This window comes from Cnephaeus nilssonii (genome assembly GCF_951640355.1).
Source record: "Cnephaeus nilssonii genome assembly, chromosome: 3".
Taxonomy (NCBI): domain Eukaryota; kingdom Metazoa; phylum Chordata; class Mammalia; order Chiroptera; family Vespertilionidae; genus Cnephaeus; species Cnephaeus nilssonii.
This window is the reverse complement of record NC_137074.1, coordinates 7,159,682-7,174,162: the sequence shown is the minus strand read 5'-3', so window position 1 is coordinate 7,174,162 and position 14,481 is coordinate 7,159,682. Positions and strand designations below refer to the sequence as shown.

Below are 14,481 nucleotides of genomic sequence, written 5' to 3'. Positions count from 1 at the left end.
ATTAGAAATGAAAATTAGTGGGGACCGAACATCCATCTTGATACAGAATAAAGTGCCTTGTATCTAAACGCCAGGAGGCAGGACGTGGGAAAGAGTAACAAAGCTGGGAGCTAGGCTTTTCCACCCTGTTGCTCGGAAATGACTCTGGTGCATGTGGGCACCAGCGGCCAGCACAGCGGGGAGGCGCGGGGGAAGCAAACTCATCTCTTCAGAGTCCAGAGGCCGCCTCTAAACAGCCTTGTTCCCCCCTCACACACCCAGAAGGCTGGTCTTTTAATAACTTCTGGTGGAACAGTTTAACTGCCTCGAAACACACTGAGCTAAAGGGCTCTAAAGTCCCCACAGCTGAGTTCCTTCCCATGTGACACAGAGGGTGACGCGGGCCTCGCTGAGCCCTTTCTGATGGACTGGAGGCTCCTCCACGCTCACCCCACGCGGGCCGGCAGGGACGGCACTGCTGGTCCCAGGGGCCCACCTGACACGTGTGGTCGCCACTAGTGATGTCAGCAGCTCACCTGGGGTTTTCTCCAGCCGCCCTGTGCCCCTGCCCCGCCCCGCCCAGGGCCAGCCAGGAGGCCTCCCTGCCCCTGAGGCTTGGCCGGTGCCTAGGAGAGGGCGTCTCCTGGGCTTTCGCCTGGAGGACATCAGCACACACGACCCTTGGCTGGGACACGTCCTAGAGCCATTTCACAGGCAGACACGAGGGGCCCACAGGGGGTCACCCTGTCCTCTGGGCCTAGCCCTGGGTAGGAAGAAGGAGCAGGTGACAAGGAGGGGCCCCCAAAGCTTTCGCTGCTCAGCCCCACACTCAGCGAGTAGGGAGAGGAGGGAACAGAGATGAACCAAGAAACCTATGTAATTTTATTAACCAGTGTCACCCCAATAAACTCAATTAAAAAATAAAGTTTAAAAAAGATCATCATCTAAATAAAAAATTCATTTTTAATTGAACCCATCCCAAGGACCTAAGGGATCCATGGCCTGAACGGGTGAGCTGGCACCGGGTCACACCCAACATCCCCATTTGCTGAGTGACCTGGGGCAGGTCTGCTAGCGCCTGAGCCTCAGGCCTTTCCCTGGGTACGCACTCGCCTGGCCCGGGCCTGGAACGCAGGAAGCACGAGGCGTGCGGTAGCCACTCGCCCTCCCTCCTGACAATGTCCTCTGGACGACATGGGAAGAAGAACAGCTGCAGGGCGTGCGCTCACTGGTTATGAGGAAGAGTCTGAGAGATGTCTTCATTCCAGGACAAATCACAGCCAACCCCGGATTTTAATTCAAGGGGCAGATGGGACCTCAGAGGCAGAGCTGCGCCCGTGGGAGACACGGAGGAGGGTTGAGAGGAGACCTCCAGCGGGAGGGCCGACAAACACCAAGTCTGAAAGGTGCCCGTGGGCCGTGGGCCGTGAGCCAGGGATGGGGACCGGCCTTAGCAGAGGCTGGGGGAGGAGAGAGGAGCAGCCAGGGCGGAGGGACAAGGACAGCCAACCCCCAGCAGCGATGAGCCATCGAAGGAAGTGCCAGCGGTGCCGAGTGACTGCAGCCTCAGGCACTGAGAGCAGGTACTGAGAGAGATGAGGTACTGAGTGAGATGAGGTACTGAGAGAGATGAGGTACTGAGTGAGATGAGGTACTGAGATGAGGTACTGAGTGAGATGAGGTACTGAGAGAGATGAGGTACTGAGAGAGATGAGATACTGAGAGAGATGAGGTACTGAGAGAGATGAGGTACTGAGGGAGATGAGGTACTGAGTGAGATGAGGTACTGAGAGAGATGAGGTACTGAGTGAGATGAGGTACTGAGATGAGGTACTGAGTGAGATGAGGTACTGAGAGAGATGAGGTACTGAGAGAGATCAGGTACTGATATGAGGTACTGAGAGAGATGAGGTACTGAGTGAGATGAGGTACTGAGAGAGATGAGGTACTGAGTGAGATGAGGTACTGAGTGAGATCAGGTACTGAGATGAGGTACTGAGTGAGATCAGGTACTGAGATGAGGTACTGAGAGAGATGAGGTACTGAGAGAGATGAGGTACTGAGTGAGATGAGGTACTGAGTGAGATCAGGTACTGAGATGAGGTACTGAGTGAGATCAGGTACTGAGATGAGGTACTGAGAGAGATCAGGTACTGAGATGAGGTACTGAGAGAGATCAGGTACTGATATGAGGTATGAGTGAGATCAGGTACTGAGAGAGATCAGGTACTGAGAGAGATGAGGTACTGAGATGAGGTACTGAGAGAGATGAGGTACTGAGAGAGATGAGGTACTGAGTGAGATCAGGTACTGAGATGAGGTACTGAGTGAGATGAGGTACTGAGATGAGGTACTGAGAAAGATCAGGTACTGAGATGAGGTACTGAGTGAGATGAGGTACTGAGTGAAATCAGGTACTGAGAGAGATGAGGTACTGAGATCAGGTACTAAGAGGAGGCCAGGGGTGGGGTGAGCAGGGAAGGAGGGGCATGAGAAGGAATTTGGTGGCACCAAGTAGAACAGGGATAGGGGACTCACTGAGGATCTTGTGGAACCTTGAATACAGTTCTAATAAAGCAGGAGGCTAAGACTGTGGGTAAGGAAAACCACCAAGCAGAGGAACAAGAGAGCAGACAGGAGGGGAGGCCGGGCTCGGTGGCCAGGCCCCGGTTCCACAGCACCTCCCACCGCCGCCCGTGGAGCCTCAAAACTCCCCGTCAGTGCTAGCTTGCTGCCGAGGAGAACCAGGGAAGCAGAAGGCACAAGTGTAGGTCCGGATGCGCTCACCTGTCCCCCCACATCGGTAAGATCTCATAGGATGGCCTCACAGGCATGGTCTCTCGTGGCATTTCTGCCCCAAGAGTGGACCCAGGAGGAGAGAAACAGAGCCCCAAGGTCACCACAGTACGAAGCGGGAAGCCAGCAGGGGGGCCCCTGGAATCAGAGGAAGCTGACAGGAGGTGATGGGAATGATGGGAAGGCAGTTCCAGGAAAGCCCTCTGTTCAGACTCTCAGCATCGCCCCTCCCTCCCCAACCTGACACCCAGCAGGAGCCACAGGAGTGGTGGCTCAGGGGGAAGGAGGCTCTCATTCATTTGATTACAAAGGACCAAACCAAGGCTTCCTTATTCCTGGAAATCCTGCCCGGCCCGGCCCGGCCCGGCCCGGCTGATGGACCTGCATGGGGATTGGCACTCGGATCCCAGGCCAGGCCAGCAAGCAAGCTCCCGCCCACTGCCGCACGCCTCCTCCCCCAGAGCCAGCCTCTTATCAGTTGAGGAAGAGAATAAAAGTCAGGGTGGACTCCAGACCTCGGGCAGCACAATGCACTGCATCCGGGGACCCTGCGCTGGCGAAGAGGAAGTGCCTGGCTCTCAGGTGACTAATGCATGAAGGACACCCGGGAGAGCCAGGTGGCAGGACCCAGCCTGCAGGAAAACAGGTGGCACAGGTGACCTTTCCCAGAACTCGGCGACGCTCGGGTCCAGTTACAGGCGTGTGCGATCTGAGCGCCCTGGCATCCAGCAGCACCAGCTTCTCCACCGCGGGCACACCGAAGAACCTTTGTCCTGCTGGGCCTCTATTTTAAAAATTAATTTCAAGTTCAATTCAAACAAGTTTGGAACTGAGTCTAGAATGGAATGCTCTTCACCCAAGTAAGATATATGGCCATAAGCTGTGCCATGGTTTTACAACACTGTCCAAGATACACCTTATCAGAAAGCAAACAAGGTCTGGGGTGAGCAGGTGCCGGGCCGGGCACCTCGCCCCTGGCCGGGAGCAACGTGGCAGGCCCGAGGAAGTCGCGAGACTCCCGGACACAAGGAAAACCCTGCATGCCTGGCGCTGCAGGGCAGGGGGACAGGTGGAAGGAATTTCAACCTGTTACTCCAGAAATCAGGAAACAGCAGAAAATCCAGCATGACCAGGAGAGAAGCAGCTAACGGGGAAGGCTGCACCTGAAGGAATCTACCCGATGTGGGGGGAACCAGGGCAGCCGCACGCCTGACCAGGACTAAGCAACAGCCCGCTCTCTTAGCAACTCGAGCCCGAAGCCCTCCGGGGTGGTCGTCGCTCAGGCACGGGCACTTACGCTCAATGAGGAAGAGGAAGCACACGATCCCCATGGCCGCCACGATGGCTCCGGGCACGATGAAGGACAGGCCCCAGCACGTGGACACCCAGTAGCCAGCAATCAAGGAGCCCAGGATGTTGCCCACTGAGGTGTGGGAGTTCCAGACCCCCATAATCAAACCTCGCCTGCAACACAAGACACAAGGCAGCAAATGATGTCCAGAAGCTCACGGGGTCCGCTGTGTGGGACACGGTGCTGGTGCCACGCGTGAGAGCCGGTCGAGGGCTAGAGGCGGTGCGGGAACTGCTGCAGGGCGCGGGGCCGGGATGCTTGCAGGGAACGGGGCTTCATTTCACCTCGGAGACACAGGTGTGGGTACACATCTCGCTCAGAGCTTCTTTATTTATGTTTCAAAAGAGGAATGAGGCCTTTTCCTGAAGTTCTTGGAGGACCCCAATTTAAATGGGTGCCTCTGCAGACTAAGTCCAATCATCCGATGAACTATCCCATTCACACGAGTTCCCGCTGACTGGCCCAATGGATGGAGTCGCTACATGAGGCTCAGGGAGCGGGCTTCCTGTTCCCGTTCCCCATTTTCAGTATCTCCCCACCCTGCCTAACCCTGGCCCTGGCCGGGGCTGTGGGTCACACAGCATTACTGTGGCATCTGGACCGCAGTCAGGTCACCAGAGGCTGCGTGCACCTCTGCTCCCAGGCGCTGGGTGACTAGTCAGGACTTGTCACACTGCCATGTGCCTTGAGTCTTATTTTCAACGTGGCCTGAGGCAGGGTCCGCCCTCTGCACGTCTCCCAGGTCCCCAGGGGCCGGAAAAGGCCATGCTGCTGGTCAGCTTTGCAGGAGGACACAGACCCGCCCCGCCCACAGCAGGTGGCGGGGGCATCTCCTGGGACAAAGGCCACCTGCATTTCAGAACCTCTGGGCCCAGAAGTTTTAATTATTTTATTTCCTAGACTAGTTAAAGCGTTCCCCCTACAATAAATCTAGAGAAAAAGTGAAAATAAAGCCTTTTAAAAACAAATCTTTTACAAAGTAATGCTGCTGGAAACAGGGTGGCCTTGTCTCACCTCCCTTCTTAAAACCTTTTATTTCTCTATGACAGCTGCCATTCAACGGGATTTTGCTTTAGTGCCAGGCGTACAGCAGGTGGTCAGACAATCACACACTTTACGAGGTCTCACCTTCCTTTTCCAAACCAGTTGCCGAGGCAGGTGACGACGCTGGGCCAGCCGGTGGTCTGCACCAGCCCGTTGATGATCTGTGACAGAGGGTGAAGGGAGGCTCAGCTCGAGGGGAACACTGCTCGCGGACACTGCCCCTTCTCCGCAAGTGTGGGAGCACAGCTGGGACTCCCACAAAGGAAGGGGTCAGACCCCAAGAGCCAAAAATTTTAATCTATATATGTAATTACAAATCTAACACATGCCTATGGTGAAAATTTTAGAATACGTGGGGAAAAGGAAGAAAAGGAAACCTCTTGCTAGAAGATGAACTACTATTAACAGCCTGGGGCCAAGGGGTTCAATCGCTGTCTAATCTAAATTTTATAAGAAGAGAAAAAATTGTCTTCTTTTCCTAGAAATGTGATTGTACTATAAATGTGGCTTGCAAATTGCATGCTTTCACTTCCTATGTTGTGAAGAAGGTGCTGTTGTTAATGATACTCTGAACTGAGATTAACTTTGATCTGAAGCCGAGAGAAAGTATTTCTCCCCCTTTTAAGAATACCCTGAGCTTACATTTCAAGAAGGGACTTAGCGCCTGGCCAGTGTGGCTTAGTGGTTGAGGAGCGTCGACCTATGAATCAAGAGGTCACAGTTCGATTCCAGGCAGGGCACATGCCCGGTTTGCGGGCTTGATCCCAAGTAGGGGGCATGATGTTTCTCTCTCTCCTTTATATATACACTAGAGGCCCGGTGCATGAAATTCGTGCATGGGTGGGGTCCCTAGGACTGGATGGCAATCAGGGCTGATCGGGACCAGGCTGATTGGGGCCCAAAGGCCCCGGTGGGGTCGGGAGAGGAGGCAACAGTCACCGGGCCAGGCGCAGAAGGAATGGACACCACCATCGTCAGCACCCCACCACCATGTGGTTCCCCACCTCTCCCCCTTCTCCTTCCCTTGCTGCTGCGCTGCCACCTCGGTGGGTGGGTGGGTGGTGTACCGATCAGGGCCTGCTGGCCAGGGGAGGTTGGCTGTGGGAGCGCACTGACCACCAGGGGGCAGCTCCTGCATTGAGTGTTGCCCCCTGGTCGTCAGTGTGTGTCATAGTGACCGGTCGTTCTGGTTGCTTAGGCATCATCTAATCTAATAATAGACAAATATGCAAATTGACCGCACCTTTGCCACGCCCAAGCCACGCCCACCAGCCAAGCCACGCCCACCAACCAATCAGGACGAATATGCAAATTATCCCAACAAAGATGGCGGCTAATTTGCATATCACAACAGCGTAGAAAGAAGCCAAGAGCTGCAGAAGGGAGCAAAGCTGCAGAGAAGCAAGCAAGCCGGGGGGAGGAGAAGGGAGGAGCGGAGGCGGGGACGGGGGAGAAGGAAGTTGAGCAGGCAGGGCCGGGGGAGAAGGGGCGGGGCCGGGGGAGAAGGGAGGAGTGGAGGCGGGGCCAGGGGAGAAGGGAGGAGTGGAGGCGGGGCCAGGGGAGAAGGGAGAAGCAGAGGCGGGGCCAGGGGAGAAGGGAGAAGCGGGGGTGGGGCCAGGGGAGAAGGAAGTTGAGCAGGCGGGGCCGGGGGAGAAGGGAGGAGCAGAGGCGGGGCCAGGGGAGAAGGAAGTTGAGCAGGCGGGGCCGGGGGAGAAGGGAGGAGCAGAGGCGGGGCCAGGGGAGAAGGGAGTTGCGGAGGCGGGGCCAGGGGAGAAGGAAGGAGAGCGGGCTGGTGGAGAAGTTAGAAAAGCAGGGGGGCTGGCGGAGAAGGCGGGGCGGGGGAGAAGGGAGGAGCGGAGGCGGGGCCGGGGGAGAAGGGAAAAGCAGGCGGGCTGGCAGAGAAGGCGGGCCGGGAGAGAAGGGAGGAGCGGAGGCGGGGCCAGGGGAGAAGGAAGGAGAGCGGGCTGGCGGAGAAGTTAGAAAAGCAGGGGGGCTGGCGGAGAAGGCGGGGCGGGGGAGAAGGGAGGAGCGGAGGCGGGGCCGGGGGAGAAGGGAAAAGCAGGCGGGCTGGCAGAGAAGGCGGGCCGGGAGAGAAGGGAGGAGCGGAGGCGGGGCCAGGGAAGAAGGAAGGAGAGCGGGCTGGCGGAGAAGTTAGAAAAGCAGGGGGGCTGGCGGAGAAGGCGGGGTGGGGGACAAGGGAGGAGAGCAGGCAGGGTGGGGTAGAGTGCAGCAGGAAACCCTATTGCAGGATTTTTCCTGCAACGGGAACGCTAGTATATATATAAATGACCACTGGGACAACCAGCTCTGCAGGAGCCGTCGGGGCTGCTCGCTGGTCCAGCCTCAGGGCCAGCCAGGCGTGGCCTTCCCTCCAGGAATGTGCTGGAACTCTGGGGAAATGGTTTCTTTTTTCCTTCCTTCTAATTTTAAATATTACTACAAAGTGTAACTTGCTTTTGTAATTTAAACAGTCAAATTTTTTCAAGGTCTTGTGGCAATCTTTTTAAAGGTAAACTACGTTTAATTTGCTTTGATGATTTTATAACACCCGCTGGACTATCTGGAGAGCCTCAGAAGTTGAACTCATTGTTTTAAGTCATTTTCCATTTCTAGTAAATATTTATTCTCAAGAACGTGGAGATGGGCAGTAGCCAAGTTTTTCAGGAAGGGCTGGGCCAGCTGGAAGGGCAAAGCCACCGGGCCTGTCTCTGTGTCACCTGCTGTGAGCACCCTTAGGCTCGCTCCTCCCACCGACCACCTCCGACCCTGTCCCATCGTCAATGACGCCCACGTCCTCCCTTCCTCCTGCCCTCGCTGCACCCCACACCCCTCTGACTCCTGAGTGGTATGATCTGTCACACGACAGAACATCTAAACTCATCCAGATGAGGGCAGAGGGCTCCTGCTTTGATTCCCTGCTGGGGTGTGGACAGATAGGATTCCCTAAGAGGCAACACCTGCCCAGCCTGTGTGGCTCAATGGTTGGGCGTTGACCTATGAACTAGGAACTCATGGTTTGATTCCCGGTCAGGACACCTGCCTGGGTTGCAGGCTTGATCCCCAGGGTGGGGCGTGCAGGAGGCAGCCGATCAATGATTCTCTTTCATCATTGATGTTTCTATATCTCACTCTCCCTTCCTCTCTGAAATCAATAAAAAAGTATATATTTTTTAAAAAGTGGCAACTCCTGCCGAAACCGGTTTGGCTCAGTGGATAGAGCGTCGGCCTGCGGACTCAAGGGTCCCAGGTTCGATTCCAGTCAAGGGCATGTACCTTGGTTGCGGGCACATCCCCAGTAGGGGGTGTGCAAGAGGCAGCTGATAGATGTTTCTCTCTCATCGATGTTTCTAACTCTCTATCCCTCTCTCTTCCTCTCTGTAAAAAATCAATAAAATATATTTAAAAAAAAAAGTGGCAACTCCTGAAACTTAAGGAAAACTGCATGGATGTTGCAATTTCAGAGAAGACAGAAGAGAGACCTTACATGTCAGCGCTGACCCTGATGTCAGTCAGGATACAGGTCTGCCATGCCCCATCCCGATTCCACCCCCTGCCATCTTCTCTCTTGGTGGAGGGAGGGACCTACGACATGAACACCCTGTCCAGCTCATCATGGAAACCCCACGTGTGGTGAGCCATGGACCCAGACCTTACCTGAGTTACCACGTAGAATCCAAAACTGTGGATATTGTAGAAATACCCTAACCCAAACAGGGCAGTAAAGATGCCACTGGCCAGCATTCCGAAAGTTAGGTAATACCTAATTGGCAGGCGCTCCCCTATTATGCCGCTGAGGGGAAGAAAAGAGAAAGACAAATATGAGAAAACAAACACACCCACAGTGTAAATGGCCCAGCGACCTCTTTCCGGATGCTTTCCGGCTGTTCTCGGAGCTTTTAGAACTCCAGAGCACAGCTGCTTCCAAGAAGATTTAATCACAATGACCTCCCAATGGGGCGTTTATTAACCAGAAACTGGTCATGGAAACATCTTTTAAGACTCTTTATTTCTAGTGAAAGTCACTTACTGTCAAATAATAAACATCAAACACCATGGCTTACACATATGATGGCAGACATTAAAAAAAAACAAACCCAAACGTGTCCGGCTAGTTAATCCTGCTTTTATATAAACAACATCCAGTTAAAATTTCAACTGTCAAACTGTAGGCAAACACCATAAAAAGGAATGACCGGTGACCAGGAGCAAGCCTCTTGGCCTGGAGCTGCTATTAAGCCACCGAAGAGGCTGACGGAACGGACACCATTCCATGTTTACCCGACTCCAGAGGCCACGCTCGCCTGCTGACACCTGCCAGGCAGGAGCTGGCCGGAAAGGCCCCCACCAAGTCTAACCGTATCTGCTGTGCCACAGTCCACGTGCCGAGGCGGCACTGGGAGGCCGTGCCAGGGAGCGGCCCTCCCCGCTGCAGCGGAGAGCCCACGGGGACTCTGCCTTGGCCAGACTCTCGTGGTCACGCTCACTGGCCAGCCGCCGGGGAAAGGGTCTTGGCCGGTAAATAGGCAACAACAGAAGCACTTCATTTAAACCAGGTTTCTTCACCTTGGCACGCCTGCCACCGGGGCGGGGTGATCTTCGCGGTGAGGGCTGTGCCGTGTGCTGTGGCATGTGAGCAGCACCCCGGTCTCTGCCCACTGGAGGCCAGGACCACCCCTTCTCCAGCCGTGACAACCACAGTTAAGAAATATGTCCCCAGATGTTGCTCTATGTTTCCTAAGGGACAAAATCACTCTCAGCTGAGAAGAACATTTAAGTACAAGTACTGTTTTCTAGTCACCGAGAGAAACATACTCCAGCGTTGGGTCTTTTATTCTACAGGTTGTTGGTGTCCAGTGAGAGCAGTCTTTAGAGTAAACATTATTCCTCAAGATGGAACAGGCTGGCAGCTGGGTGCCACCCGGCCTGAGAAACCGGAGGCTTACACATACTCCTCCTGTTCTGCGTGCACCACTCGCTCGGGCTTCCCTGTCTGCTGCTGCCCACACCTGCAGCACTGTGCCAACACACAAACACAGGAGCGGAAACCGCCCTCCACCAGAGGGAACTGCCCGGCTGGCACCACCCACCCACAAGGATGCTGGGCTGGGGCGGGGCCCAGGTCCCAGTAACGCCACATCTGGTGGGTCTCAGGGAAGAGGCTCAACATCGACAGAATCCCCGAGATTCTCGAATCTCTAAAGATCCCAGGCTCCGAACCAAAGCCTCTTGGGCTAAAGGCCTTGCTTTCTATTATGCTCATTTCCCCCCAACCCTGCTGGACTGACATAATTCCAGTATTTTTTTATTTCAGAGAGGAAGGGAGAGGGATAGAGAGCTAGAAACATCGATGAGAGAGAAACATCGATCAGCCGCCTCCTGCACACCCCCTACTGGGTATGTGCCCGCAACCAAGGTACATCCCCTTGACCGGAATCGAACCTGGGACCCTTGAGTCGGCAGGCCAATGCCCTATCCACTGAGCCAAACCGGTTAGGGCCATAATTCCAGTATTTAACCCACCCCCAACATGTCCTGTTACTCATCTGACACGTACCGCCTTCCTAGTCAGTTCAAGAAGGGGATCAAGGAGAACCCAGGATAAAAGTCACGTGTGGCAGACGCTGGGCATGCGCCACGTGCCGGCCGCATGCCGAGCGCCCTGCATGTATTAACACATTCATCCCCCTGTCCTCTGAGGTGAGGACTACTATTTCCCCCGTTGTGCAAAGCTGTGCAGTGACCTGCCCACGGCCACATGAGCAGGTGGTGGGGCTGGGCTTCAGATCCTGGCAGTGTCTGCATCCTCACCCAGCCACCACGCCGCTCGGCCCCTGCGCGCAGGTGAGGAGCCTGTGTGTGCTGAGCAGGGTGTCCAGGTGGACCCGGGCAGCACACACTTGGCAAACCGTGGACTGAGTGATGTGGGACACGTAAACAGATGGCGGCCCCGGAAGCAGAGCGAGGATGCACTCCGCTGAGCATCATGAGGAGCCCCTAGTACCCTGCTCCTAAGTGACACCTCCGGGCAGGGTTCGCGTGTGTCCGAAACCCGAGGGCCAGGAAGGCGTCATGGAGAGTCCGCCCTGCCCAGCGGTGCGCACCGGCTCTCCCTCTTTCCTGGTGTCTGAGAAGAGACTGGCAGGAAAGGGGCCTGCATGCAGGCGGGGCCTAGTGTCACGCACCTGCCTTCGTCAGCACACACACCTGAGAAGGTTCTGCGCGGAATGGTGTAAGGGGCCAGGGTCTCGCAAGCTCAGGCGGACCTACCTCAGGTACATGCCGATGGCGTACGCGCACAGGAAGGAGTAGTCCAGAGCCCCGAGCAGCTGCTGGTAGTTGTCCTGATCTGCATGGTGAAGAGCAGCAGGCGGAGGTGAGTGGTGCTTAGCTGTCACTAAGCGTCAGTGCGTGTTCCCCAGCGGGGCAACAGTACACAGAACCTCTGCTCTCCGAGGAGGATGGAGAATGTGGGGGTGCGTGCTGCTGGGCTGCTTGGCAAACAGAAACACAGCCACCACATTCCAAACAACCACTAGGCAGCCACTGTTTGTGTGGACAAACCCTCCTGGCTCAGGGTGAGCATCGATCTATTCCTTTCCTCCAGCACCCGCCTGGGCCGGCCCCGCACCAGGCCTCGGTGGTCTCTCCCTTCCACCCACAGTCTGTGCTCTGCGCGCCTGAACTTCCCACTCTGACAAGATCGACATGCAAACCGAGGTCAGCAGATTTCCCCACTAAGAGGATCTTTGTCCGACGGTCACACTTCTGCACACAGGCCCCGTGACAGGGCAGCGGCTGGGGGAGTGGGACTGTGGTAGGTCAGCTCCCTGGACACAGTTACCCTGGAGGACACTGCTGCTCAATTAGCAAGGCTGGAGCAGCCGGAGGAGTGGGCCACGCCCCAGCGCCCACCGTGGAAGAACCCTCCCTGAGAGGAAAGCCTACTCAGACCTGCAGGAACAGAGAACTCACCGAACGGGGCCCAGCCGCAGTCCGTCTCATTGTCCGGGAGCTGGTGAGAGGGGAGGGCGCTGGCTTTCTGGCTCTGGCTGTTGAATCTGACGTCAGCCTCATTCCCAGCAGCGCAGTACTTGTGGAGCTCACCCTGGGACATCCACGGGGGGGGGGGGGGGGGGGGGGGGAGGGAGAGGGGGGCAGAGGCCAGAGAGAAAGGGCACTCAGCAGGGGTGCAGGGTCAGAACAGCACCCCGTCTTACCAGCCTTCCTAGGGCTCCTGGCTCTAGGGAAGGACGTCACCGTGGGGCAGTCTGCCTGGGGACCACAGAATGCGGGCGGGTCCGGTTTCCCGGGCTCTCCCGCGGCCCCACTCCTGAGCACACAGAGCAAACACAGCATGTCCAGGGCACCACAGAGGACTCCTCAGAGCAGCTGTGCAGCTGAATGCTGACTGCCTGTCATCCTCAGACTGCCTTCCCATCATCCTTGGACCACTGCCCATCATCCTCGGGCCACCTGCCCAGAATGGACCATGGGTTCATCTCGTTAGATCTATATGACTGGGCTAAATGCTGCGGCGATACCAGAGAAGAGTACCAGGTCCACGCAGCGACGAGGATGCCTCCCACAAACATAAGCCTGACACAGAGGAGCTCCAATGGTAGGACTCTATTTCCATTTATGATGTTCAAGGACAGGAAAAGGACTCCATGGTGACCTTGATTACCATGGCCGGGCACAAGGAGCCTTCTGGGCCAGACCTCGACCAGGTGATGACTTCCTGGGTGAGCACGGTACACGGGACTCATTCGCTCTGTGCTCATGTGGCTGTGTCATCATCACCAGGGCACTGCCCTAACAATCCAGCCAAGGATTCTGCTTTACCAATTCAAAGTAGCTATCTGCCAAATAGCCTTCCTCAGCAGACCACGGACAGGGAGTGGAGGAAAGGCTGCCGAGGGCAACAGCATTACAGCCCTGGGTCAGTGTCACGCCAACGACGAGAAAGCGAGGGAGGGGCAATCGAGCTGTAACGAGCTGTCTTTGGCAAAGGACAATTTCCTTGTTCCTCCTACAAGAGTCACACGCCACTCAAGCCTGTTGACAATCTATCGGCAAAATGATGGAATTCCAACAAGGGTCAGAAAATTATCTTGCTTTTCCCCAAGTTATGACTGGCTATTATGTAGGCTATAAAATCTTCTTTACTCAAAGTCAAGTTTAACTGGCTATTATCTACTCGAATCTTCTTTACTCAAAGTCTAGTTAAATGCCGGCTTAACAGCCTCCTGCCCGCCCATCATGCAAGCAGGAACTCGGCGTTCTAAGAATAACGAAGAGCCACCACCACGGCCCAGCTCAGGGTCAAAGCGTGATGATCGTAGAAGCGAGTTGGGAACAATTTAGGATTGGATGTTTTGGAGAGAAAATTCACACAAGAATAAATATTGAACTAAGCTTTAGGATTCTGAAACTATCAACTAATATTACTGAGAGTATACTACCTTCGAAAATATAAATCCTAGAACATTTTAAATTCAGAAAAGAGAAACTTAAAAAGCAAAGCTGCCAAATAACTTGCTTCTACACAATCCATTTTCCCCTATTACCTTCCCCGCCCCCCTCCCCCCACCCCCATCTCCCCTACCAGTTTTCTCTTAAAGTGACTAGTTCCTTACAGAGATTACAGGCAGGATAGGAAACTTAAGTGTTTTATGATTTCTTACCTTAACTATGCTGATAGGCTTTCGAGATAAGTGGAAACTCGCATACAGCAAAAACGTCAAAATGAAAATGAAGGTTCGATACCTGAAACACAAAACAGTGTAGGAAATGATGCCCAATAACATGAGCTGCATGAGGAATATATGGCCACTGTAACTCTTAAATTGTCTTATGCTGCATATTATTCATTTAGTCATTATCAAGTATCAATCCTATTGATTATCCTACATAATAAAAGGCTAATATGCAAATTGACCCTAATGGCGGAACGACAGGTTGCTATGACGTGCACTGACCACCAGGGGGCAGACATCAACACAGGAGCTGCCCCCCTGGTGGTCAGTGTGCTCCCACAGGGGGAGCGCTGCTCAACCAGAAGCCAGGCTCATGGCTGGCGAGTATAGCAGCAGTGGTGGGAGCCTCTTCCACCTCTGTGGTAGCGCTAAGGATGTCCAACTCTGGCTTACATCCCCCAAGGACTCCTGGACTATGAGAGGATGCAGGCTGGGCTGAACACCCCCCCCCCCCCACACCTGAGTGCATGAATTTTGTGCACCTGGCCTCTAGTATCACTATAATATTATATTTTAAAAGTGAGACTTCTGCTCGGTCCAAATTGAAACCATTTA

At 54.8% G+C, this 14,481-nt stretch overlaps 1 protein-coding gene across 5 annotated transcripts in view; it reads right to left on the bottom strand.

Moving 5' to 3' along the window:
• The window catches only part of SLC37A1 (solute carrier family 37 member 1), a gene marked incomplete at its 3' end in the record, with an annotated part of 57,217 nt that overhangs the window by 18,665 nt on the left and 24,071 nt on the right, over positions 1–14,481 (bottom strand). For all 5 annotated transcript variants that reach the window (XM_079766849.1, XM_079766848.1, XM_079766846.1 and 2 more), the window contains exons 3-8: positions 13,855–13,936; positions 12,143–12,275; positions 11,438–11,516; positions 8,825–8,960; positions 5,255–5,331; positions 4,073–4,239 (exon numbers count right to left, since the gene is read on the bottom strand). In XM_079766849.1, the coding sequence (XP_079622975.1) occupies positions 4,073–4,239; positions 5,255–5,331; positions 8,825–8,960; positions 11,438–11,516; positions 12,143–12,275; positions 13,855–13,936 (674 nt within the window). The remainder of the gene's footprint in view (positions 1–4,072; positions 4,240–5,254; positions 5,332–8,824; positions 8,961–11,437; positions 11,517–12,142; positions 12,276–13,854; positions 13,937–14,481) is intronic.